Raw genomic sequence first — 23859 nt, 5'->3', positions numbered from 1 at the left:
TGTTGCCCTCAAGTTCGTTTAACACAAATTTACTGCAATTACTTGACACTTGAACAGGTTGTATATATTGTACATAACCACCTATCGTATATAAAGTAATGACACTTTTTACCATCTAATATTTATCACTCCTTGCCCTCTTTTTTGCACTGTTTGTGACCTGGTTACAGTTCACCAGTGTTACCTGTAGTCATATCTTGTGTATCTTTCTGAAGTAAATTAAGAACCACTAAACCGGAGTCAAATGTGTAAACAGACTTGGCAAATAAATATGATTCTGATTCTAAAATGTATTTAGTAATATGCACCATGTTATTATAATATAAACTAAAATAATACATGTGTTAAAGTAGATTTTGACACCCTTCTACCAGAAAATGTAGTAATGGGCCCTGGAGCAGTTGCAACTGCCTTACATTAGCTCAAAAGGTGCATTAATCTACAACTTCAGAGTAGGTGGAGTGATCTTCTCTCTGTAAATGCAGAAATAACCTTCTGATGGCCATGACTTCAATCAGAAATGCTGCAGAGCTGCAATTAGCACGACTTCATTAACATGGAACATGGTCACAAGTTTTTCGTGACATTTATTTTGAAATGCGGCGGAAAAAGTAAAAGTGACGTAGTGGACTGTAGCCGCGTGCTTCACGATGGCAGCGTGACCGCGTGCGGTGTGTACGTCCGGGTTGAGGCATGAATCGCACATTTTTGTTTTTGGAAGTTAGAGCACGACTGAAACCAGCCATTTTTATTCACGCTTCGGTTTTTCTTGATCTTCAGTGAAGCTGCCTGTGCTCTGAAATATGAGACCAAACTGATACAAGTGCAAAACATGTTGCTGTTTGGTTTTATTCTGTAATAAACCCAATACAGGCCTAATAAAACACGTATTGTTCAAGGCACAATTATACACAATAAATACATTCAACACACTTTCAACTACTACACATTGAAAATATGCCTAAAATGCTTAGATTTTAGGCATACATTCCACTGTCTTTTTGCAGAAATCCACCTCGTAACCAGTGGGCGTGGCACGGCACAGGTGAGTAGCAGAAGCAGGAAATCTCAACACAGGAAGTTTGAAAAGGGTTGTTTTTTTCTCGACATAATTGTAAGGAGGACCATCAATCTCCGCGGTCTACACAATCCAAAGGTAGGAAACTAATAGCGTATCTCTGAATTATTCAGGAGCCCTACATCCATTAGCCTTAATTGAAATAATGAAATCGAGATATGGATGAATAAGGTAGGCAGGGAGCGGACAAAAATATGAAAAAAATATGTTATCAGTCAATGTTTACACGGGTGAGTTTGTTTACTTCTTGAACAGGGCCCTACCAGGAAATCGTGATCCTGCAGTGATGGAAGAGGTACCTAGTTCTATTTAGTTCAGCAATGTAAAAGTAGCCTACCACATTATAAGTAAAAGTCCTGCAGAAATATCCTACTGAAGTAAAAGCACATAACTATTTGCAATTAAATGTAGGCTAGTTGAAGTAGTACAAGTAGTGGTATGGTTCCTCTTATTAGACATCATTATATTATTAATACTGAAGCAGTGAGCAGCATACTGTTGTAGCTGCTGGAGGTAGAGCTAGTTTGAGCTACTTTGTATAGGCCTACAGTTTGCTGGTTTAGTCCAGTGGTTCCCAACCTGTAGGTGTTGGGGCCCCTTTGAAAGGGTCACCAGATGAATCTTAGGGGTTGTGAGATGATTAATGAGATGCACTTTTTCTCTAATCTTTGATTTTTGGTGAAATATTGGATACTTTGAAAATAGATTTAAAATATACCATGTGAGAAGTTTAGAGGGGGGGAAAAAATCACAATTTGGTGGAGCTGTTAACAGTTCACAGATATCTGAAAAGTGGCCCTGACTGCACACCTCTTTTGTATGACGTCAAAAACCAAAAAGTTTGGAAACAATTGGTTTAATCTTGTTATATTATCCATTGTGTCAAAATTTAATCTGAAAAGTAACAAGTTATACATAAGTACAATATTTCCCTCTGAAATGTAGCGAGGAGGAAGTATAAAGTTGCGTCATAATAGAAATACTCAAGAAGGGATACTTCAAAATTGTACTTATGAACAGAACTTGAATAAATTAACTTAGTTATTTTGCTTCACTGCTCTCCAGACGTGGGACCACTGTGTGGAATCACCACCTCTTGCTCATTATCCATTGTATTAGTAAACCTCAGTCTTTGGTCCTTTACTTCATCCAACTATTAATCTTTATAAAATGATCCTTTGTGCTGCTTTACTGTGTAGACCAGTGTCACTTACAGAGATACAAGCCAACTTTGTCAACGAGGGTCCGTAATAGGATTTGTGTCAATTATCATGTTATGTAGGCAGAGAAAGATGCCAAAGAGGGGAAGACACCACCAGAGGAGTGATGATTATGCAGAGCACAAGAGCAGGGACAGAGACTACTCACACAATGCAGACCACTCCATGTACGACAGCAGAGATCACAACCAAAAGCCCATATATATGGACAAAAGAGGATCTGCTGGTGACAGGAGGGCCAAAGAAGGCAGACAGAGGGACATGACAACTGACTCTCATGAGGAGTCACATGCTTACAGAGCCAACAATCATCAAGGACCCTCGAGACTGTAAGAGACCACATATTTTGTGTACATGGCCTTATGCACTCACTGTCATGTCTTTTGCATAGACTAATGTGTTAGTCATGCAGCTCATTTTATTACTTTGCCATGTAAAATGACATACCATCTCAATGTCAAATATTTCATGTTCTTTACAGGTCCAGAGAGACTTCGGTGTATCACTCTGAAGAAGAATATAATGAACAACACCACAGACAAGCTCTTTACAATCTCAAATATATCCTAACCAGTAGAGGCAAGTCATATTTGTTTTATAGTTCTTCTGTGAGAAAGTAAAATATAAGTTTCAATCAAAGCTCATGCTTGTCAACATTCAACATTTCTAGCCTTTGTCAAGATATTTACTCCCGCCCAAGAGGTTTTTTTAAATTCATTTTTTCATCATTTTGATTGTCCATTAAAAGTGAATTTAAAGTGCAGAGTGGTTGAAAATTCAGAATGATGCAATTGGGCAGTGTGAAACCTGTGGAAAACACTTGTTATTCCTTCATTTATTGCCTGCAGAGAGCACGTACAGTTAGCAGTTGCCCTGAATGTGATAATAGATCATATATCATACTATGGATACATGTTTTTGAAGAGCTGATTTGGAACAGGCCCAGATTATTTTTAAATCATTTATAACAAAGATATTTGTTTTATTCTTATATGTGCTATTTGTTTTTTTGTATGAAAAGTTATTTAAGTTATATTGATCTGCTACCAGATTCATGAACCAATCAATTCAGCTCTAGTTTCATTGTTTCATTTTACTATACATTAGTATCAAGAATGTTTATATCCTATGTCTCCCAGGTGTTTGTCAGATTATGGAGGTATTTGTGAATCTCCTTATCGTCATCTGTGCCGGAGTGCCGTACAGCAACAATGGGGGTTACCGTGACCTGGCCAGTCTCGGTGGACTCTACTATTATCATTTTGGTGGAGCAAATGCCTTCACCGGAGCCGATGCAGACAGGGTGAAGGAGTTGGACCGGTTGTTCCATCAGCTCAAGCGGCCTCCATACGTCTTCACCATGGCCTGTGGAGGGGTTTTGATGATCTATGCCTGCGCCATGTTGGCTCTTGGGATTTTCAGAGTCCCTTTCCGCTGGCCCCCTGTGCTTCTGGGAGAGGCTCTGCTGAATTTCCTCATTGGCTTGGGCTACATCCCCGCGCTGGCCTTCTACTTTATAAAGTTACAGGAAACCTACGATAATCCAATCTGTAAGGAGAGAGAGAAGCTCTACAAGAGCAAAAACCACCAGGGCTTTGAGTGCCAGTTTCATGGCGCTGATATCGCAGGAGGTCTATTTGGGGTGCTGGGTGTGTTTGTTTTCATCTTTGGCACAGTGTTAGCTGTCAGAGCTTTCAGGTCAGTGCGGGAGCTGAAGAAGCAGATGAGAAATGAGGACAATAATTTTTAAGCACTATTTATTCCTTGACATATATGAACACATTTGTTCATGGAGTGACAAGAGAACATGGAAGGTTTTTTAGTCCCATCAGGTGTAACTTTGTGTACTCTGGCAGAATGTAATCTGTGAATCAGCTTTTTTTATTCTATTTTGTATCCTCTGAAGTTTTTATAAGTTTTTAAATTGTATTTTGTAGAACTTTTTTATTATTTTAACCACTTTATTACACTTTTCCACTTTACATACCTGTGAATGTTGTCTGTTACATTTTATATAAATGTGTAGTTATAATAAACTGCTTAAATGTTTTTATGAATTATGTTTTATTACTCATTTTAACAACTTCTGTGTATAAGTAACAACTAGAGGGTAAAACTCAGAGAACTTTGCAAATAGTGAACAATGAGAACAGTACAAGCAGCTATATTTTAAATTTTATTTTCTCTATGTTATGGTTCTCTTTGTTGTACAGACAGTACTGATCTCAAAGTAAACTGTCCAATTGCCAGAAAGAAACCCTAGAGACAGTTGTGCAGCAGAGAAAAACATCAAACTTGCCACAAACAATATCTTTAAGAATGACATTTCCAGGTACAGTCTTTAAGGGTTTCATAGTCGAAGATCTCTTTCAAGTTTCAATTATTTGTGTTCCACACCTGCATGACTGTATATACTGTACCCTCCACAGATCTCGACTCTCTCAGGGTGAAGCTCAGTCTGTTGATAATGAATCCTGACAGTTGGATCTGGAAACAAACAGCGGATGTGATAGATTGATTCGACATTTCCTTTAATCCAAATGTAAGTAGCACTTGATAGGAAAATGTCCAGTTAACAGTGTCAAATACCTTCTGAGCATTATGTCTGACTAGTACATAACAGTTTTGTTGTTGTTTGTGTCGTCACATCAATAATAATAATAATAATACACATTTAAAACTGATAAAACATCTACAGTATTCCCCAGGGAACAAATGATAATGATGGCTCCTCTCCTTAGAGGTACAATATCTTTGTTTTTTTAGACTTTATTTGAAAGAAACCGAGAGACGTACTTTGTTTGTCCCTAAAGGTCTCACTCCACTTACAGCGAAACCACTGACACTAGGAGTTTTGTCTTTTAATTAGTTTTTTTCTTTTGTCCTAATTTTCATAAACCATTTAACTTGACATTAGGGTGTCATTCTTAGCTTCACCAATAGATGGCAGATCAACTATGTTCAGGAATGAATGAAGACCCCAGCAAATGGAGCTTGTTTGTACAAATGTCTACAGTAGCTGGAAAGTACTACATCCGTATATGTGGGATGATTGAATGTAAGAAAACTAAGATAAACACATAAATAACCTCTTATTACATCACACTTGGGACTTTGAAATGAAATGCAAAATAAATTGAAGATATCTGCTGAACAAAAAAATAATTCTGATATGCATTAGAATTAAATGATCATTAAATTGTGAGCAAAATGGACACTGGACAGAAATTCACAGTAAAAAGTTTTATTGCTACTTGGCTTAAAGTTAATTAAAAAAAACAGCTCATCTGCTCAAAACTAATGATAGCAGCATTTTAAATAAAATAACAACCATCTTCCACCCTCAAAGTTCACAGGAGTACAATTCTGTGTGGCAAACAGCAAAAGTGCTCATTGTTAGTCTTGATCCTAAATAATCTCTCTTCTCTGATTATTAAACACAAAACTAAATTTTAGCAGCAATCTGCATGCTCGAATAAAAACCTAAAAATCTTAAATATGCTCAATTTTTGTACAAATAAATCAGATTTTGTGTGTTTCCTAAGCTTTTATCTTGATTTATATTTAGGGCATGCTTTTAACTTTACATAGTTATAATTTGTACCTTAAAACAAATTGAGTGACTACTTTTCTGTAGAATCCCAATCACTTTAAATTCTATAGTGGAGAGGGAAATAGAAATTTGCATGAAACAATGAAGTACAAAAATAAACATCAGCTTCTTGGTGTCAAGAAAAAAAAAGCACTCTTAGAAAAGAATGTACAGAAAAGAACCATGAGATTAAACAAATGGCTACTTTGGTCACATGTTAAACAACTGGAGAATCTTTGATCAGGTTCATTCACCGTATTCACGCAGGATTACAGTCGATCCATTACTCACAAGGGCATGCATATACTTACTGCACATGTGCACTTTAGCTTCATTTTTACATACACACAAACACAGACATTTGGCAACATAGTTGTACAGGGAGCTTGTTAAGTTGTGCAGAGAGGAAAGGATCCATTGCACTTAAAACATGAATCAGCAGCTTAAAAAAACACTGACACAGTAGCCTACTCAAATGGACATACCCTCTGTTTTGGCGCATAACACCACTGGACCCCATCCACAAAATGATTAAAGGGAATATTCTTAACCAATGCATTGTACTCCACTGTACCCTGTGCTTCCTTTTTCTGTATCTACACATACAGAAGGCATATGTACACGCATACTGATTAGTCTACTGATACATGGATCATTATACAAACATATTTCATGTTGAAAATGTGGACTGGATAGTGGGTGAATATACGCTGTTGACCAAGACACAGACAGAATGGATGTACAGTGTGTATAACTGTATATAAAACGAACCAGGTGGATTTGAAGAGTACTACATGCAGTGCAATGCAGTCTGACTTGGCAAATTGGGACCAAATAGTTAAAGCGGCACTTAAAATGAGCCAAAGGAAAGGACACTCACAAAATAACGAAACAGTGATGCAACTTGCACACACAATCTCAATAACATACATCTCACTTACATACATACATACATAAGTCAATATTCATTTTCAGACATATTGAGAAAAATGCGTCTTGTAGTTTTAGGTGTTGGAAAATGATGCTCTGATATACTGTACAGAGATATATATATAAAGTTGACACTTTGCATATTTAAATGAAGGAATTCCCCAGCCTCGGTTGTGAATACTATTTCTTAGTAAAACTTGTAAAAAGTCAATTTCTCTTCTTCTAACTTGTAGAAGAGAAACACTTTTCTCAATGTCTTTCAGATTTGTACCACATCCCTCACAATCAAAATCTGTCTTATAGCTTCTCTACCTCTTCCTGTGGCATTTCATATGCAGCGCTGACTGATGTTTCACTGGCATCCATCAGGATGTCTGACTGACACACCTTGTGGCATCTGATTGTGGGAAGCTTTCCCTTTTCTATCTCAGACACTGCACAGTCAAATCAATAATGTGACTGGAAACAATTTATCAGGCATATCAAAGATTGCCTGTTCTTCATTTGAGAGAAAAAAAATCCAAAACTTAAATTGAAATTACTGTCTAAATCTTAAATAGGCAAATTAAGGACTTTTATCACATGACAATATTATTGGATACCAGTATACAATTAGTACAATGTTTCAAACAAATAACAATATTGGATATGAATAATTTGTTTTTTAAATGGACAATCGAACTTCCTCTTTTCCAGACAGGAGGGGTGCAAATAATATACTGTATGTATAACATTGTACATTATACTATATAGAAATATATATATAACAAGAACAATGTTGGACAGATACTGTTATTAGGAATTAAGAATGCATATTATGCTGTTTGTGGTGCTGATGTTGAAAATTGAATTATCAATTGAGACCAATTCAGAGGTAATTGATAGTAAAACTCTCTCATAAATAAGAACTGCTTGTCATATTATAAACACCAAAAAGTAAATGTTATGTTATGTCGTCATGTGACTTACATTATCATCACATCTGTTGGCTATGTATTCTTAGATAAGAGGTGATACGTTGAGCTGAGGGGAGCCACAATAATCCAAGCACACACAATGTTGATCAAAATCTCATATATTAAACTCAAAAATACATAATTCTGAATAGCATTATTTTGTATGTACAAAGTGCTTCAACAGTGTTAAATCCAAATAAACAAAAGTTGCAGATAACACGAGAAGATTCAGACTCACACATCAATTAAGGCTTCATCACTGACTTTTCACTCATTCCTGTGGAGCAAAGTAAGGACAGAGGGGCTGTTTTAATAAACTACACCCTCAGTGCTAAAGACCTCAGTCACAAACAGAGCATGAGTGGGATTAAACAAATGTTTCCTCCTTTCAAAAATAGTGAGTGGTGATGCTTTAAGGCTACAAGGGAACACTGAAAGGTCCAGCTATGCAACAGCTGTGAAATGCCACAACTGCACCACTTCTGACTCTGGAGTGGAAAACAAAAATATACATCTAATATAGTAATCACTTACATGAGGAATTACCCAACTTTGGCCTTCTAACAACCACGGCAGTCCTAGCAGAGCTGCTTTCTCTTTTGGCACAAGGTGGGGAGATTAAGTAATGGGTCAACTGAGGTTTTCAGGGCTGCATATTTACCTGATAATTAAAATCATGTTTTTTTAGGTGAATGATTGGTCCCACACATTTCAAGAGAAAACTGCTGGGGAATGGATGGCACCAACTGTTGAAGCACTGCATGGGACCAAATAGAGGAAAGATATATGATACACTGTTATAGGAGGGACATATCCTGCTACAGTGTATTATTATTACAGTACCTCATAGTGCTGCTGCACTGATAATAACTTTTCTATTAACAATGTGAGCTGAATCCTATAGATGTATTTCCCCCTGATCAGAAAAAGGCATGAATGTATGAAATATGTGCGAGTGAAAGACAGCTATATCATATCATAAGGATACACAATTTGTTGTTTTGTCCCAAATTTTCTGAAAACTACTATTCAATAAAAATAGCATGTTCACCTGTCAAAGTGTGGACTCTGCCCCCAAAACTTTTGTTTCAAAAACTGAATTTGCCTGTCAGGGCATGGATGGATTAAAAATAAATGGTAGCAGCCTCAAAAGTTTGGATATATTAAATTGTACAATCTAAGTACTAGAGGAGATATTTCATAACACACAGTACATAAAATACTGCATCTATCCTTCTTGTCTTGACAGAATACCATGTATTAATTCACTGTTTGTGCCTTAATAGACTGGTTTGTCCAGATAACTACAATTGAATTATATCCAAACATTCTGGGATCACCAGTCCACACTCCAGTGACCATAAAACTGACTAGATTTAAATGAAACTTTTGTTTTCCTATGTAGTTTATAAGGAGATCATGTGATCATGCACTGTCACAGATTATAGTGGATTTTTGAATTCTACACCATGTCAGCTCTGTACAGTTGAATTACTTTGATGTTATTTTTGACAGCTTTTCAAAGTGCATTGATCTAAATAGCAATATTTTCAATCTTGACGTCATAAGCTGAAGCACACCTGGTCACACCTGCTAGTTGTGAGTGTGTATTATACTTTCATTTATTCTATAGAGGAGATTCTATACACATTGTGTGGGAAATGTTAATAAAATAAAACCCAACCAAGAGTTTTCTGGCAATGTAGATTATTTTGTCTTTACATTTTCTAGTTTCTATGTCACTAGCATTTATATTGTTTGATTTTCCTTTAATAAGCCACAGGAGGAGGAGGGTAGCAGTAGCTGTGCCAGTGTTGGTCTCTTGGAGACACTGTCTGTCCTCCAAATTTAGATAATGAGCTCTATCCTCAAACACAGACAGGGTGTACGGGAGCACCAGGCTGTCTGCAGTAGGCACTTTTTCAAGTTTCAGTCCCAGGGCTTCTCTCCAGGACATGAGAGACCACATAGCCCCTGGAGAGGAGATTTGACCTCACTGAACACGATCCCGCACACACCATCTAGATTTCTTGACTTTCCAAGTAAAGGGAAATGTTGCTGACATGTTTAAACACATGAGGTATCCCATTTCAGGTCAGGCTTGTTTTGGTCTTTGATAGTCAGCTTTCCTTTTAACAACATTATGTCATGATCAGGGATCTTGGTTGCCTTCTTTTCTTGGATACCCAAATTGTTGCACATAACCTCTTTTTTTACCTCACATTAATGGCACAGCTTCACCTTGTAACTATCAATGTCCCACATGCTTGTCTTGTCTTCACAAAAGATCTGAGTGGCAACATGAATTGGAATATCCCACATTTATGAGAAAAATCTCCTCTACTTCCCTCAAATGGCACGATCACAGAATTGCAACCACGTGGCACTGTGCTGTGTTACCCTTCTAGAGGGCGGTATCGTAGACTTCTTGCTGTAAGATCGGAGTTGGCCCTGGACCTGGGACCAAGTTGGGGGCAAAGGCAGGAGGGTGAGGATGATCCCACACGGGGTCTTTTAAGGAAGGGGGTGTGGATGGTGCGCAGGGGCCTGAAACTAGAGGGCTATGGCCTCTTAGCTGCTCCCTGACTTCCTGCTCCAGACAAGGAGGCACAATCAGCTGGTCCTCTGGGTCCTGCTGTGCTGGGGCAGTGAAGTAGCCAGATTTCTTCTTGGGAGCCTCCAGGGCCACCTCAATGAGATTATGACTATCCTCAGGGGCCACCACAGAACCATTGGACAGCTTCTTCCCAAACAGGCTACACGTGGAAGGTGACTTCTTAAGGTCAGCAATCTCTCTCCCACAAACTGCCAGCAGGCAGCCGTTTGTTGCAGACACCACCACAGTGTTCTGTCTGCGTGTTTTGCCATTGGGATAGTCAGAGCCTCGCTTTTCAAAGTCCAGGTCTTTGGGGCTCTCAGGGGCTCCTGACCGTAGCTGGAAAGCACAGCAGTGAATGTCTACCTCCACTTCTAACTTGCTGCCATTGGAGATCACACCCTCGAGAGGAGCTTCATCATCACTGTCCAAGCCATTGTCAGACTGATTGCTTGAGAAGGTGGCACAGGAGGGCTGCCGCTGGAACAGGCCTGGATGGGTTCCTGGCCCAGCTGATCCTGGCATCATAATACCACACAGTGTACTAGCAGGGTGCAGGCTACACCGTCTCTCTGGGCGAGAGGCAGGTCCCGATGATGGGTGCTCGTCAGAGGCAGTGGACCCCGCCTCGCTTCCCACCTCTGATGCTGATGTCTCACTATTAAACTCAGAGACAATACCACTACTGGATGACAGCATGACTGTGTCATTGGAGCCTGGGATTATAGACACAGGAAAAGGTGCTGGGGGAGGACCCCGTGGTTCAGTGGTGGAGACCGGTGGCTCACAGGTACAGCTATCTTCACTAATGTGCAGGGACACCACCACAGCCCCGATGTTATCCTTGCAGCCATAGCTCTGGGCGAGGGAGCAAAGCTTCTTGGCAGCAGCACGTGGATCCTGCACAGCCTGCACAGTGCACACTGCCTCCTGGTAGGAGACACGTTCAAACAGTGCTCGATTCCCCAAGATCAAGAACTCATCCTGGGAAAAAAGGGGCTCAGTGTGCACCCAGGGCTTTGGTAGCACCCAGGGAGACAGATAAGAGCAGCCCAGCAGGCGAGAGCAGCATGTCACTCCGCTTACTTTGTTATCCTATAAAACAGAAAGGCCCTTAGTATAATAATAATGCATGGCTGTACAATGTTTGATTATAAAGCTGCACATTAATACTAGTTCTAAAGATTTATATGTAGGAATAGAAACATAACATATATTTCATCTGTACATTACCTCAGTAATAATGGCTTTGCTAAGTTTGACTCTCTCCATCTCCTCAGTGCAGTTCTCCAAGCTGTAAACCTTAGAGAGAGGTACAGGTCGGCCATCCCGGCACAGCACTGCCTGGCAGGTACCCACGTTGGCCACAGTGAGGCTCAGGTAGCCTCCTGGCTCTGAGGACTCATGGTGGATATAACACAGCAAGGCAGAGGCACCCAGTTTCTGTCCAGCCATACCTAGTTTCCTGTCCCAAAGGAGAAAAGACAACAAAATTGCTGTAAAACCCTTATATTCACTGACCAGCCAAAAATAGCCAAAATACTGAGAGGGCAATTATCTGTTATTTGCAAGCGTAAAAAAAAGTATTTGTAAAGACTGACATTTACAAATGTGTCTTACCTATGTGATGTGATGAAAGTGTTACTCATATACACACTGTCTATACTGGAGTGCTGCACTTCCTCACAAAGCACATCTCCCATGGTGCACTGGAGCAGCCGGGGCACTTCCTCATTGCGGTCTCCATCGAAGATGCCGTAACATGCTTCCACACTGTCTCCAAACCGGTCTACGGCCAGCACAGACACACACAACCTGCCCCCAATAATGGAGCGGAATTAAAAAACAGATGACTCTGTGCATTCCATACAGAGGTGAACCTCATACATAGTTCAGCTCATGACACCATAGCTCCAGGTCAAAGGAAACAGCAAGGGGTGACAGCTGATAAAAGACATTGCATGGGCCCCTACAGCAGTCATGACCCTGGAGGAGCAGCCAGGCATACTGAGGTCTCTACAGTAATGCACTTATCGTTGTTACAGGCATTAGATCCAATTGAATTATTAGGCTCCACTGCACCAGCAACTCTGACTGCCCAGATAAAACTGCTAGGCTCCTGCCAATAATTCAGATATTGACTCAGTGTTAGACACCTGCTATGTGCTTGTATAGCAACAACCCAACAGTATATCCAAAGCACCAAAACACGTTTTTAAAGAGTGATTATGTGCCTGACAGCAGAAGACAAAAGGTAAAGCTGGGCACTTTGGCCAGATTAGAAAGACTGGCTGAGGGAAGATGCATTTTTACATGAATGAGAGCTAAAGTGTTTTAGGTCAAACAAATTTGATTACACAATGAGCACTTCCATAGTCATTTGTTTACTTCTACATGGCAGTTTGGAGAGATTCTTTGTGCAGCTGAGAAAAATTAGGCTTTTTATATTCACAAACAGAAGAAGACACACTGCTCACTTGTTCCTTTGGCCGCTCATTTCAGAGTAACCATGGTTCCATGGAGTAGAGGCATTCAAGGAGTCTCCTGCTGACGTTGTGGATTTCTGGTCTAATTTAAGGGTGGTAATGTGACTAAAAAAGGAGAAGAAATACAGTCAAGACTATTTTAGATGGCAGTATATTTATACTTTTTCTACCACTACCAGTAATAATAGTAGGTGTTTGATGTGACATGTAAGAATGATGGAATGCCCCTCCAATGTGTGTCCAGACAACTACAGAATACAAAGCCAAGGTTTCAGTATGTAACTAAACTGGTCTGAATTTTGTGATTCACCTGAAGAGGTTAAGGGTTTTGTGTTCCAGCATCAGGCTGCTGTTGCCTGTCAGGTCCAGCTCTTGCAGAGTGGCAGGCAGCGAGTCTGGCAGCTGGATCTCAGTCAGCTCATTACAGCTTAGATCAACGAGCTGCAAAATATACAAAACACACATGAGCTGAAACACGCTGAATATAATCATAAACAAATGCACTTGTCAGGTGTCGCAAATAGAAGAACAACAAGTCTGACCTTAATCTCGGGCAGGTTCAGGATCTCTGGGAAGACAGTAATGTGGTTGGAGTGTGCTATGAGGGTATGCAGTCTCTTACAGCTGGACACAGTGGAGGGGATAGTCTTAAGCTTGTTGCCACTTAGATTAAGCTCCTCCAGCAGTTCTAGCTTACTCAGCTTACTGAAGACACACAAACATGACAGTGAAGACTCCAGTGAGCTTAAAAATCAGAACACTTATACTCAAAATGTAATTCAATTATAGGATATAAACATATGGCACTATGAGTAGCATCTTAGATAATGGTCCTTAATGATAATACAAATTTTATCTGTATAGTAATCCTACAGACATACATAAAGAACTTTACAAAAAGCAGAAACACAAGTCAGAAAATAGGCAGGATGAAGCATACAAGTTAAAAAGCTAAAGACAAAATGACAAAAAGACCTTGTTATAATAATAATAACCATTGGAAGTAAGTTATTCACAAATATTTGGAGCCTCAGATATGCAGACTGACATGGAAGCTAAGGTAACACACCTAGCAGGGAAGGACAGCAGCTGGTTGTAGGCAATGTGAAGCACCCGCAGACTCTGGTGTCCCACCAACAGAGCACCACAGTTCTCGTTTAGGTTGTTCTTCGTCAGGTAGAGCTCCTGCAGTGTGCTGAGGCTCTCCTCTGATTGGCTGCTGGGAGGAATACTCTCTAGGGCATTGGCTGATACATTTAAGTATTTCAGGCTGCGAGGGAGGACAAATAAAAGCAACACATGCATTAGTTTTCAAAAACTGTGTGTAGATCTCTGCATTGCATCCTATTGTGTCATAGCCAGGACTGCATCTAAGGAGTGTACCCATATAATCCTGTCTCATTTACAGTGGATTTGAAGTTGAAATGAAATGAGATTTTTCCCCTTACATTTTAATTATTTTAATTTTCGTTTAAAGTACATCAGGACTTTGACTAAATGCAGACCTCAAGTGTTTGAATATCAGAGAGCCTAACAACTATAATATGCAATTTACATTCCATAGTGCTTGACTTATTTGCAATTAAGATTATATTCAGTAAAGTAGTCTGTGGCAAAATGATTAACATGATTCTAGCAATAGTTACAGCTACAATATTTGTAGTAGTATTACAATGGTATATGTTATGAATCCACAGATTTGCACAGAATAGAGGACATACACTGTAGTAATGTAATTGAAGGTACAAATGTAGATGGTTAAGGTGTAAGTTCAAATGTGTGGGGGCTTTGCAGGCTTCTGAGGTTTCTCCTGATTCTCACTGCAGTGAAGAGGATACCTCTAAACACAGACCATTAATTCCTCCCTGCAAGTGGAGCATTGATTTACATACTGTTGAACCTACACAGAGAGGAAGGACAGTAATTTAAGCTCTAGCGGTTTACTGTGTAATTGGTATTGTTAAGTGATTGTCTGTGGGTATCACATATTGAACGGGATCAAATTGTCCTTCTGACCCATGAGGGAGTGACCTTTGTCATGTTGCTTTTTTAAAACAGTCAGACATTATTTAAGTGCATGGATATCTTGCAGCCCACAAACATTACAATACTTTTCACTGGTCAGGCCTTGCAGCCTTGTGTTGGATTCAATGGAAATATGAATATGCACGACTGTTAGCTGTCAGTGCAGTTTCCATCGTCACAGTTTTGATAGCCATTGAGCCCCTTGAGGCAAATTTGTGATTTGAGATATTGGGCTATATAAATAAAATCGACTTGACACCTTTTGCATCATTCTTTAGTGTCACTGCTGCTCTCCTTGTAAGCTGTGCAGCTTTTAGAAAACACATCAGGAAACCCATCATGCACAAAGTAGTCCCTACCATTACGTCTCAGCATCAGAGACAATAAAGTACATTAGAGTGCTTGACCTCCTAATGGGTGTTAAGTGATTTACCACACAGGAAATAGGAGGGTAAGTTAAGATCCATTTACGTTCTAGAATGGTCCATAGAGCTAAACCACAAACCTTCCATACACACTTTACTTCATCACCTAAACAATAAACTATGATACTGTTAATTGTCAACTGCAACCAAACAGGGAACTGCAGGAAGAGTGGCCAGCTTTTACTTTTAAAGAAATCAAGTAACAGTATACACAGTATGAAGAAGAGGATGGAAAGAGAAATATAGTCATATCAGAAGAGGAAAAATGGTTGAGAAACTCACTTTAAGGCCTTGTAAAAGAGACTCTCAGGGAGCTCGACTAGCTTGTTGTGCTGGAGGTCTAGGGCTTCCAGAGGGACGTGGTCAAGTAGGTCAGGCACTCTCTGCAAACGATTGTTCCCCGCCAGCAGCTTTCTCAAACTCAAGCTGTTGAACAGTCTGTTGGAGTCCCAGGGAGATGTTAGAGAGACAGATTAGGATGTGAAAAAAAACCCAACAGACCAACAAAAAGGCAAAGAACCAGAAAACATTGTCTCCCCATGCAAACTTGACAACTAGTGAAGCTTCAGGGGTGTTGTCAGGCATGGCAACCCATGCTAACTAATGCATCAATAACTTTTTCTGCTTGGCTGCCTAAACAGACTGCCACAGCAGTTTTTTATTCTCTCCTGAAACCATCACAGAGGTCATGAGTTGCTACAGTGAAGATGAATACTATCTCATTTGCAAAAGCTTTTCTGATGTCTCATCCAAATGCAAATGCAGTGTTAAGGGCTGGCAGTGAATGATGGCAACTGCAAGCCAAGTACTATAGGTCAGATAGCTTTACACAGATACTGTCTTCCACAAATGGAGTGATAACACCTGTTACTTGTGCCTTGTACTTACAATCATTACAACATTTATGGGAATAATGAAATCATTTTGGCATTAGTGAGCTGTTAAAAAGCATGACCACGTGTTATGTGACACCTGATGCTCTAGAAAGGATAATGGGCTGTTTATAACAAGAAATTAAACAAATTCAAATGATGCAACATGAGAGGTGGACTTTGAACATAACAGCTTCAGGAATAGTAACAGAACAGAGCCAGTAACCTGGAAGGAAGCTCAGACAGGAGGTTGTGCGTCACGTCTAGCATCTCAATCTTTCTGCAGTCGCACACCCAGTCCGGAAGGTACTCCAAAAGGTTCCTGTCTCAACACACATACGCATATGCACAGCGAGACACACACGCTAAGACTCAAAGAGAGCAGAGCTGGCATTTTCCTTCTAATTGCACAGATGAGTAAACAGTTTTAAGATTGCAATAAACAGTAGTGATTTTAAGTGTTTCAATAATTATTTAAATAAAACACACAGAATCTGCACAGTCAACACCTGGTGGGACGTGAAAAAATGAATTTTACAAATTGTTACACATTGGGATTTAGATCAGAAACAAAAAAGAGCATATTTTTATTTCTGACATATTTTTGCATCTACTGCTTAATTAGTTATAGTATAGTATAACCATACACACCAAAAATGAAGAAGTCTTAAATTGTATGCATGGGCAAAAGATCTGGGCCTAATCAACCTTTTTTTTTCATTATTAAAAAGATAGGTTGAGGGGCTTTTGTACATACTTGCCTTAAACATTATAGCATATACTGCAGATAGTTTTTGTGCTGCCATTAGTGACATTGGGCATTATGAAAAAAAGTGATAAGGCCAAACTGTTGAGCAAAATTTGCTAAATTAACCTAAGCCACTCCTTTGTGCATAGTGACAGAAAAAAAGGAAAAAGAGCATGAGAGAAAAAACAAAGAGAAATGTTTACTATATCGCAATTAAATCTGCACGCCCCAACTGGTAAAGTTTCTGACTGACATTACGAACAGTAAAAAATCAAACACCAAAATCTGTGAACACAGATACCATGGCCAACTCTTATTCCCAGCCAGAACTCACTGTGATAAGTCCATGTGTGTCAACTGGTTAGGGACTGGATAGATGTTGACTGTAGTAAGGCCTATGGGCAGATAAAAACAAGCAATCAGCACCTAAACATCTGACCTGTGCACATGTGTGTTTATGAAGTGAATGTATCATTAAACATACAGACATCTACAGCCAGTGAGGCAATAACAACAGCTAGTTGACCCTCTTTGACTCACGGTTGCTGCTGGCATGAAACATGCGCAGTGTGAAACCACTGAGTGTGAGTGTCCCCAGCTGGTTGCGCTGGCAGTGAAGAGTCTCCAGGTTGCAGACACAGCTCAGGTCTAGTGTGTCTAAGCAGTTGTCCCTTAAGTCCAGCTGGGTCACCTGGTTCACTGCCTCTAGACTCTCACTCTTCACACAGCGTAGCCCATTCAGCCTGCATTAGATGGGAGTATAAGGGATGGAATTACTACTTGTATGTATTAATGTGACATCAAATAAAATGCCTTAAACAGGAAGTACATTGGACAAAATTTGGTAGTAGTATGGTATTTATTAGATATTGGGTATTTTAGTTTACAGTGACAGATCATCAGTATACAAAACTGTGAGACCATCACAACTATTGACACTAATGTTAATCTTTAAGAATATAGAGATGAATAATAGACACTTTCTTCTCTAGTATTCACCTGAGTTGGAGCTGTAGTTTATAGTTTAACATTTATCTAGAACAGGGCAATGAACTATACTGTTGTGAAAATCGGGGCATGCCGAAAAATCAACATGAGATGAATGCTCCAACACTGTAGTACTCTTCTTAAGACAGTAATCTGAAACACACATCCATCTGTCAAGTTACATGAAAAATCAGTGACATCCAAGATATTGTGTTTGTTGGGGGACAGATTGGTTTGTATTTAGTATTCTATGCCTTAAAACAGTCCCCAGCTAGACAACAAATAGCAGTGAAATTCTGAGTTCATGACTGCCAAGGCTCTCCTTGATCCAATCCTTCCTGTTAATAAACAACAATTCCTCTTTTATGAGAGCTGTCAGCCCTCTAATCCACCACAGATGCACCTTGCCCTTATAAATGAAGTCTGCCATTGCCAAACCACAACTTAACTCTCAAGGCTAAGTTATTGGTTGGCTGTGGGCGGAGCAGTGGTTGCTGGTTTGATCCCCAAAATGCTATGAAAAAAAGGAAAGCGTTCCCATTCCTCACTATACCACCACTAACTCCTCATGTGCAAGAAGTTTATTTAGCCCCCAGCTGTTCCTAAGGGGCTGCTGAGAGACCAACTCATTTGTAGTTGTAGTGTATAGTGTAGGTGTGAAGCAGGACACGACTGAAAAAAAGCATTTGTGCTCAGCAAAACTGGCATCTGTAAATAAATGTTAAAAAAAAAGGCAAGGCTGAGAGGTGAGGAATGGAGGGATGGCTGAGGTTCAGAGTTGTGTTTGTGTCAGTATATTAATCTTACTGCCAATGTTGGACTAATACAGAAAATAAATTTTAGAGACAGATGGAAGTGCAGGGGTATTTTCCATCTACCCTCATACTCAATGAATGATTGACAGTGATATGGAGGCTTCCTTTAGGTTAAATATTACATATTGATCTGACATTATGCACCCAATAACGGATGGCTTTATTGAGAGAAGAGGATGAAAATGATGAGAGAGAGATAAAGAGAGATAAAAAGAGAGAGAGAGAGAGAGAGAGAGAGAGAGAGAGAGAGAGAGAGAGAGACAGAGACAGAGACAGAGACAGAGAGAGAGTAAGAAGGAAAAGACTGAGGCAGAGTCTAAGGTGTTTATTCCCCGACTGGCTTCTTACCGGAGGTCAATGTTTTTCAGGTGGCTCATTCTGGCCAAAGTACACAACTCCAGACTCTCTACTCTGTTTCCAGCTATGGCCAGCTTGTCCACTGCAGTCAATCTCTCCAACACAGCAGGGATGTGAGTGAAGTTGTTGAAGGAGAGCCCCAGACTGTTGAGCTGGGACAGGCCACCCAGCTCCTCAGGCAGGGAGCTGAGGTGGTTTCCATCCAAAGACAGCGTCTGCAGGCTACAGGAAAGGACAAAACATGTCATGTTTTTCTTTCTTTTACTTCAAAGACTGGTCACAATATCTGCTTAAATCTATTTGAAGTTACAGTCATTAACTGTGGACTGAGCAGCATCCTACATTAAGCAGGTACACAGGCTGAAAACTGGACAGATTTAGCTTCATGATTTAATCTGGTTGCATAACATAATATTTTAACTGCATGCTTTTCACTGACTCCATGAAAGCCTCAATACAGTTTCTCTGAGAACATTAATTATGAGGACAATGGCCTGAATGTGCGAAACACATCTTCAACTTCATCAACTTTTGAGGGAACAAAAGCAAAAACACAATGTCATTATTGAACAGAAAACAAATAAACAAAATCAAATAGACCATTGTCTTTCTCAATTCTTACTTAATTGTTCTCAGCTAAAGTAAAATACAAATTAGGCTAACACACACACATTGCGTTTTCTGTTCTGCTCATTTGTTTTCAATTTTAAACCTTCCCTTTTGTTGATTAGCTCTGAACATTTAATTTTGTTTTTGCTTTTGTCAACTTGCTTTTTGAAATGTTTGTTGTATGGCACATACCAATAGGCTACATAGATTTATCTATCTATCTATCTATATATATCTAAATATATATATATATATATATATACATATATATGTGCTGTCAATAACGCGTTAACACAAATTCATTTTAACAGCACAACTAATGCACCCTTGCCCCGGCCTTTGGTTTGGAAATAAGGAAGCGATGCAGCAGTAACGTTTTGGATAGTAAGCAGAAATGGATAGTGATAACAAAAACAAAGACATAACACAAAGAAAACAACAAATTCAGCTCCAAAGCCCTGCCAGATGTTCTATCGACAAGACCAAAGTTATTTGCTTTATGGAGTACCTCTAGTCTCAAATACCAGTCACTGGCCAAGCAGCTGATACAGAGAGACCTCCTCCTACTCCTTCAAGGGCAGACCACACTAGGTGTGTGTGTGTGTGTGTGTGTGTGTGTGTGTGTGTGTGTGTGTGTGTGTGTGTGTGTGTGTGTGTGTTTGTGTGTGTGTGAGCATGTTTAAGTATGTTTACAGTTTGTGGTATTCTGTGACTGTTGATTATTTGGGATTCATTACTTGTAAAATCACTTTGTGCAACTGTGCAGTTAAAATTATTTTTCTACTTCACCCAGTTCTAACACTAATTGAATTTTGTGTGTCCTGTATGTTCATGCACATCTCACATATGTACATAAAGAAATGCATACATTACATCTTAAGGCAACTATTCATTTATGTACTGTATGTAGCGTGTGTATTGTATGTACATGTATATGTGTGTCACTGTATCCTGTACTGCACCTTTGAAGATTGCCAATCTGCACAGGGACAGTGTGAAGACTATTACAGGAGAGGTTGAGTTCAGTCAGGGTGAGGATCTCACACACACATTCAGGGAACACACCCAGACGGTTGTGAGACAAGTTCAAGCTCTTCAGCTGCGAAAACCTAAAGACAAGAGAACAGCATGTAGGATGATAAGCACGTATAGCAAAAACTTTCACAAAAACAAAAAACAACTAAACTAATAAAGTTGCAAAAGAACAAATACAGAGTTCTTGTTTTAGACCATAAATATATGAGGCATTCAAGTTTTTGTTTGCTGTTAGTTCTACATTGTGAAACAGAGCATGACCTGCCAAGCACATTTTGGTGCTGAGAATAAAAAATAAAAATACAGGAAACTTAAGGTGACCGTCCATTAGCTTCAGAGCAGAAGTAAAATTTCTCTGTGGAAGATTCAATGAGACACACAAGCACCAGCATAGTAGCTGACCTCGTACTGTGGTCCACTTTCTGAATGCACTGTCTCGTCTGCGTAGCTATTTGCTGTGCCTCAGGAGAATGCAGAGGACAAGGGATGTGAATCAAAAAGAGGATATATGGTAAACTGCAGTAAGGCTTGAAATCCCGATTGAACACTGTGGAAATTAGATACTGTATATCCATTCCCCACAAGTCTACTGTGGGAGTTTTTGTGCTGTTATTTGTGCTTCGGGCTTGAACCGGGTTATTAAGATGCCTTTGAAAGATGCTGAAAAAAGCAGCCAGTGGCTCTGGCAGGAAAGACAGAATAGTGCTCACATTGAAAAGTATTTATATCCCCCCACAGGTGCCTTAGTATCACCAGTTTGTGATGTTGCCTAGATGTAGCTAGGCCAGTCATACACTGTCTGCTAGATTTGATGAAGCTGATACAAAATACTGCACAGATGCGTGTTTCCTAAATTCTCAAACAGAAACACATCCCAAGCATAAATTCTGCTGCATGTGTGTGTGTGTGTGTGTGTGTGTGTGTGTGTGTGCATGTCTTTCCCACACGTCCAAGATACTGGGCTGTGATGAATGAAGTGGTGCCGTGTTGCTACACAGTTACATCTTCCACATTAACCTTCCTCTTGTTCCCCCAGGTGCTGTAAGCAGTGGAGGTGCCGGTCATGAGTCACAGCTGGTCAGAGTACAGACCTCATTTATTGCATCCTCTTTCTAAATATACAGTCAAGAAGGAGGGTGCACCAGAAATGGGGAGAGGGGGAGTAATATATATTGTGGCAGTGCAGGACATTGTAGTGTAGATCATCTTCTTCGTATTAGCAGAATAGGATAATAATATAATATAATATAATATAATACAGTATAATATAATATAATATGATATAATATAATATCATATAATATAAGACATAAACGCGAGCCGAGTGATAATGCTGGAGGCATACAACAAATAGAGACATTTGCAGATGATTAATATTTAATAAATATCTAATAAATTCCACTTTTTTAAATAAGCGGTTCAGGACTGGACATGAAGCTAAAGGCCTGTTTGACTAGTTTGATTGCTGTCAGCTTTCTAGCTTTCTTCGAAACCGTACGAAGTATGACAATAATATGAAGCTTCATTAATCTCCCTTGGAAGGCTGGAGCACAGGGTCAACTACACAGCAGCCAAAAAATTCTCTGTCATGCTAAACCCTATTTCAGGAAGACACATTTTTACTGTAATCCCTTGTTCTCTAGCTGAAGGTTGTTTGCCTTTGTTGCATCCTTTATTAGCAGATGTTTAGCTAAAATTGTTCAGATAAAAGACATGTGATTACCTGGGGAGGTTGAGCAGGCCTCCAGGCCCCTGTAGGCTCATGAAGTTGTGTCGCAGGTTGAGGTGAGTGATATCCTGGCTGTAAAACAGATATTCTGGCACTGCTTCCAGACTGTAGCAAGACAGGTCCACCAGGCTCACTGTCTGAGACACCACCTTTACACACACACACACACACACACACACACACACACACACACACACACACACACACACACACACACACACGCACACAGATTAGAAGAACTGTAAATCGATACTAGAAAGGATTTTTTTGGTGTCAGCACATCACATTACAAACATGAAGCTCAGTTTATTGCATTTTTGTACTGATTTTCAATCTGACTCTTGTGCTAGATGTATAAAAAAGCTCTTTGTATAAGCAATGCTTACAATTCACATATCACATAACTGTCACATAATGTGGGACCAAAGAAAAAATATTATAACCATCAAACATTGCAATTTTGACGCCGAAATATGGCCATTATGGTTACTGCCATCTTGCTTGATTGAAGTGCTTTGCATCCAGATACAGTGGATGGAGCATTGTTCCCAAACTCAACAGTATTTGCATTGCATGCCCTGTTAACATCTTCTGAGCTGCCAGTGGATGAAGTTTTTGAAATAAAACAATTTCCAGGGGGAAAATCTAAAGGAGCCATGAAACTCTAGCTAACTTTAGCTAACACCTTCTGCTATATTTAACAACTAGTAGCTACACTATCTTCCTATTTTCATGTGACATTAATAGTTTTACGAAGTAGGACTAAACCCCCAGTTTTACAATAACTTTCCTATCGGCATCAACAAATCCAACTAAGAAACCAGTATCCTCCTGTGACCCAATAAAATTTCTTTCCTTCTTGCTCAAGAACTCTACTCAATACGAAATATAAGAGCAGTTGATCATCAGGCAATAAAAACATCCAAACACCATGTGCCTTATTGTGAAATCCAATCCCAAGGGAACAACAGCAGGCTTCAATAGTTAAAGTGTGACAAAGTTTTTACCTAAAGCAAGCTTGGACAGAGGAAACAAATACTATACATCGGCCTCAGATTATGCACGCAGCCGGCTTATTTGCAAAGACGTGACTTCAGACAGGCAATGCCCCAGTTTCCAGAGCAGTAAAGCTTATCTTCCAGAGGAGCACTGTCATCATGAATTAAGAAAGAGAGTAACTCCTTAATATGAGCCAGTTACAGTCAGGCCTCAGCAAACTTACTGTAAACTGAGTTGCTAGTTCACTAGTTACATCTATCTAAAACTACTGCAGTCTACTAGCCCTGCAATAAATTCAGTCCTCTGAAGGTTATAATGTTAATTTTTGAAAAATGAATTTAATGTTATGATCATTTTGATGGCCAGAGTTTTATGGTGCTGTTAAATTGTATTGTGTTAG

At 39.6% G+C, this 23859-nt stretch overlaps 2 protein-coding genes across 3 annotated transcripts in view; one reads left to right on the top strand and one right to left on the bottom strand.

Annotated features, from left to right (window-relative positions):
- Positions 1–1103: 1103 nt before the first annotated feature.
- Positions 1104–4248, top strand: marveld3 (MARVEL domain containing 3). Of its 2 annotated transcripts, XM_053321435.1 has the most exons (4): positions 1104–1156; positions 2361–2627; positions 2780–2877; positions 3438–4248. In XM_053321435.1, exons 2-4 carry the CDS (start codon positions 2371–2373, stop codon positions 4046–4048), a joined length of 966 nt encoding a protein of 321 aa, XP_053177410.1. In that variant the 5' UTR covers positions 1104–1156; positions 2361–2370; the 3' UTR covers positions 4049–4248. The 2 variants fall into 2 exon arrangements, with proteins under 2 accessions (XP_053177410.1, XP_053177402.1); XM_053321427.1 differs by lacking the exon at positions 1104–1156 and having other exon boundaries at positions 2223–2627.
- A 5119-nt stretch (positions 4249–9367) lies between these two features.
- phlpp2 (PH domain and leucine rich repeat protein phosphatase 2) overlaps positions 9368–23859 on the bottom strand; it is a 34316-nt gene continuing 19824 nt past the window's right edge. The window contains exons 6-19 of the mRNA XM_053321332.1: positions 22455–22609; positions 20659–20805; positions 19079–19309; positions 17469–17671; positions 17263–17323; positions 16407–16502; positions 15591–15746; positions 13928–14128; positions 13401–13563; positions 13169–13299; positions 12850–12963; positions 11993–12187; positions 11606–11837; positions 9368–11467 (exon numbers count right to left, since the gene is read on the bottom strand). Coding sequence (XP_053177307.1) covers positions 10181–11467; positions 11606–11837; positions 11993–12187; positions 12850–12963; positions 13169–13299; positions 13401–13563; positions 13928–14128; positions 15591–15746; positions 16407–16502; positions 17263–17323; positions 17469–17671; positions 19079–19309; positions 20659–20805; positions 22455–22609 — 3372 coding nt within the window. The 3' untranslated portion in view covers positions 9368–10180. The remainder of the gene's footprint in view (positions 11468–11605; positions 11838–11992; positions 12188–12849; positions 12964–13168; positions 13300–13400; positions 13564–13927; positions 14129–15590; positions 15747–16406; positions 16503–17262; positions 17324–17468; positions 17672–19078; positions 19310–20658; positions 20806–22454; positions 22610–23859) is intronic.

Source organism: Scomber japonicus, chromosome 1 (assembly GCF_027409825.1).
Source record: "Scomber japonicus isolate fScoJap1 chromosome 1, fScoJap1.pri, whole genome shotgun sequence".
NCBI lineage: Eukaryota > Metazoa > Chordata > Actinopteri > Scombriformes > Scombridae > Scomber > Scomber japonicus.
This window is presented reverse-complemented; position numbering and strand designations above follow the sequence as displayed.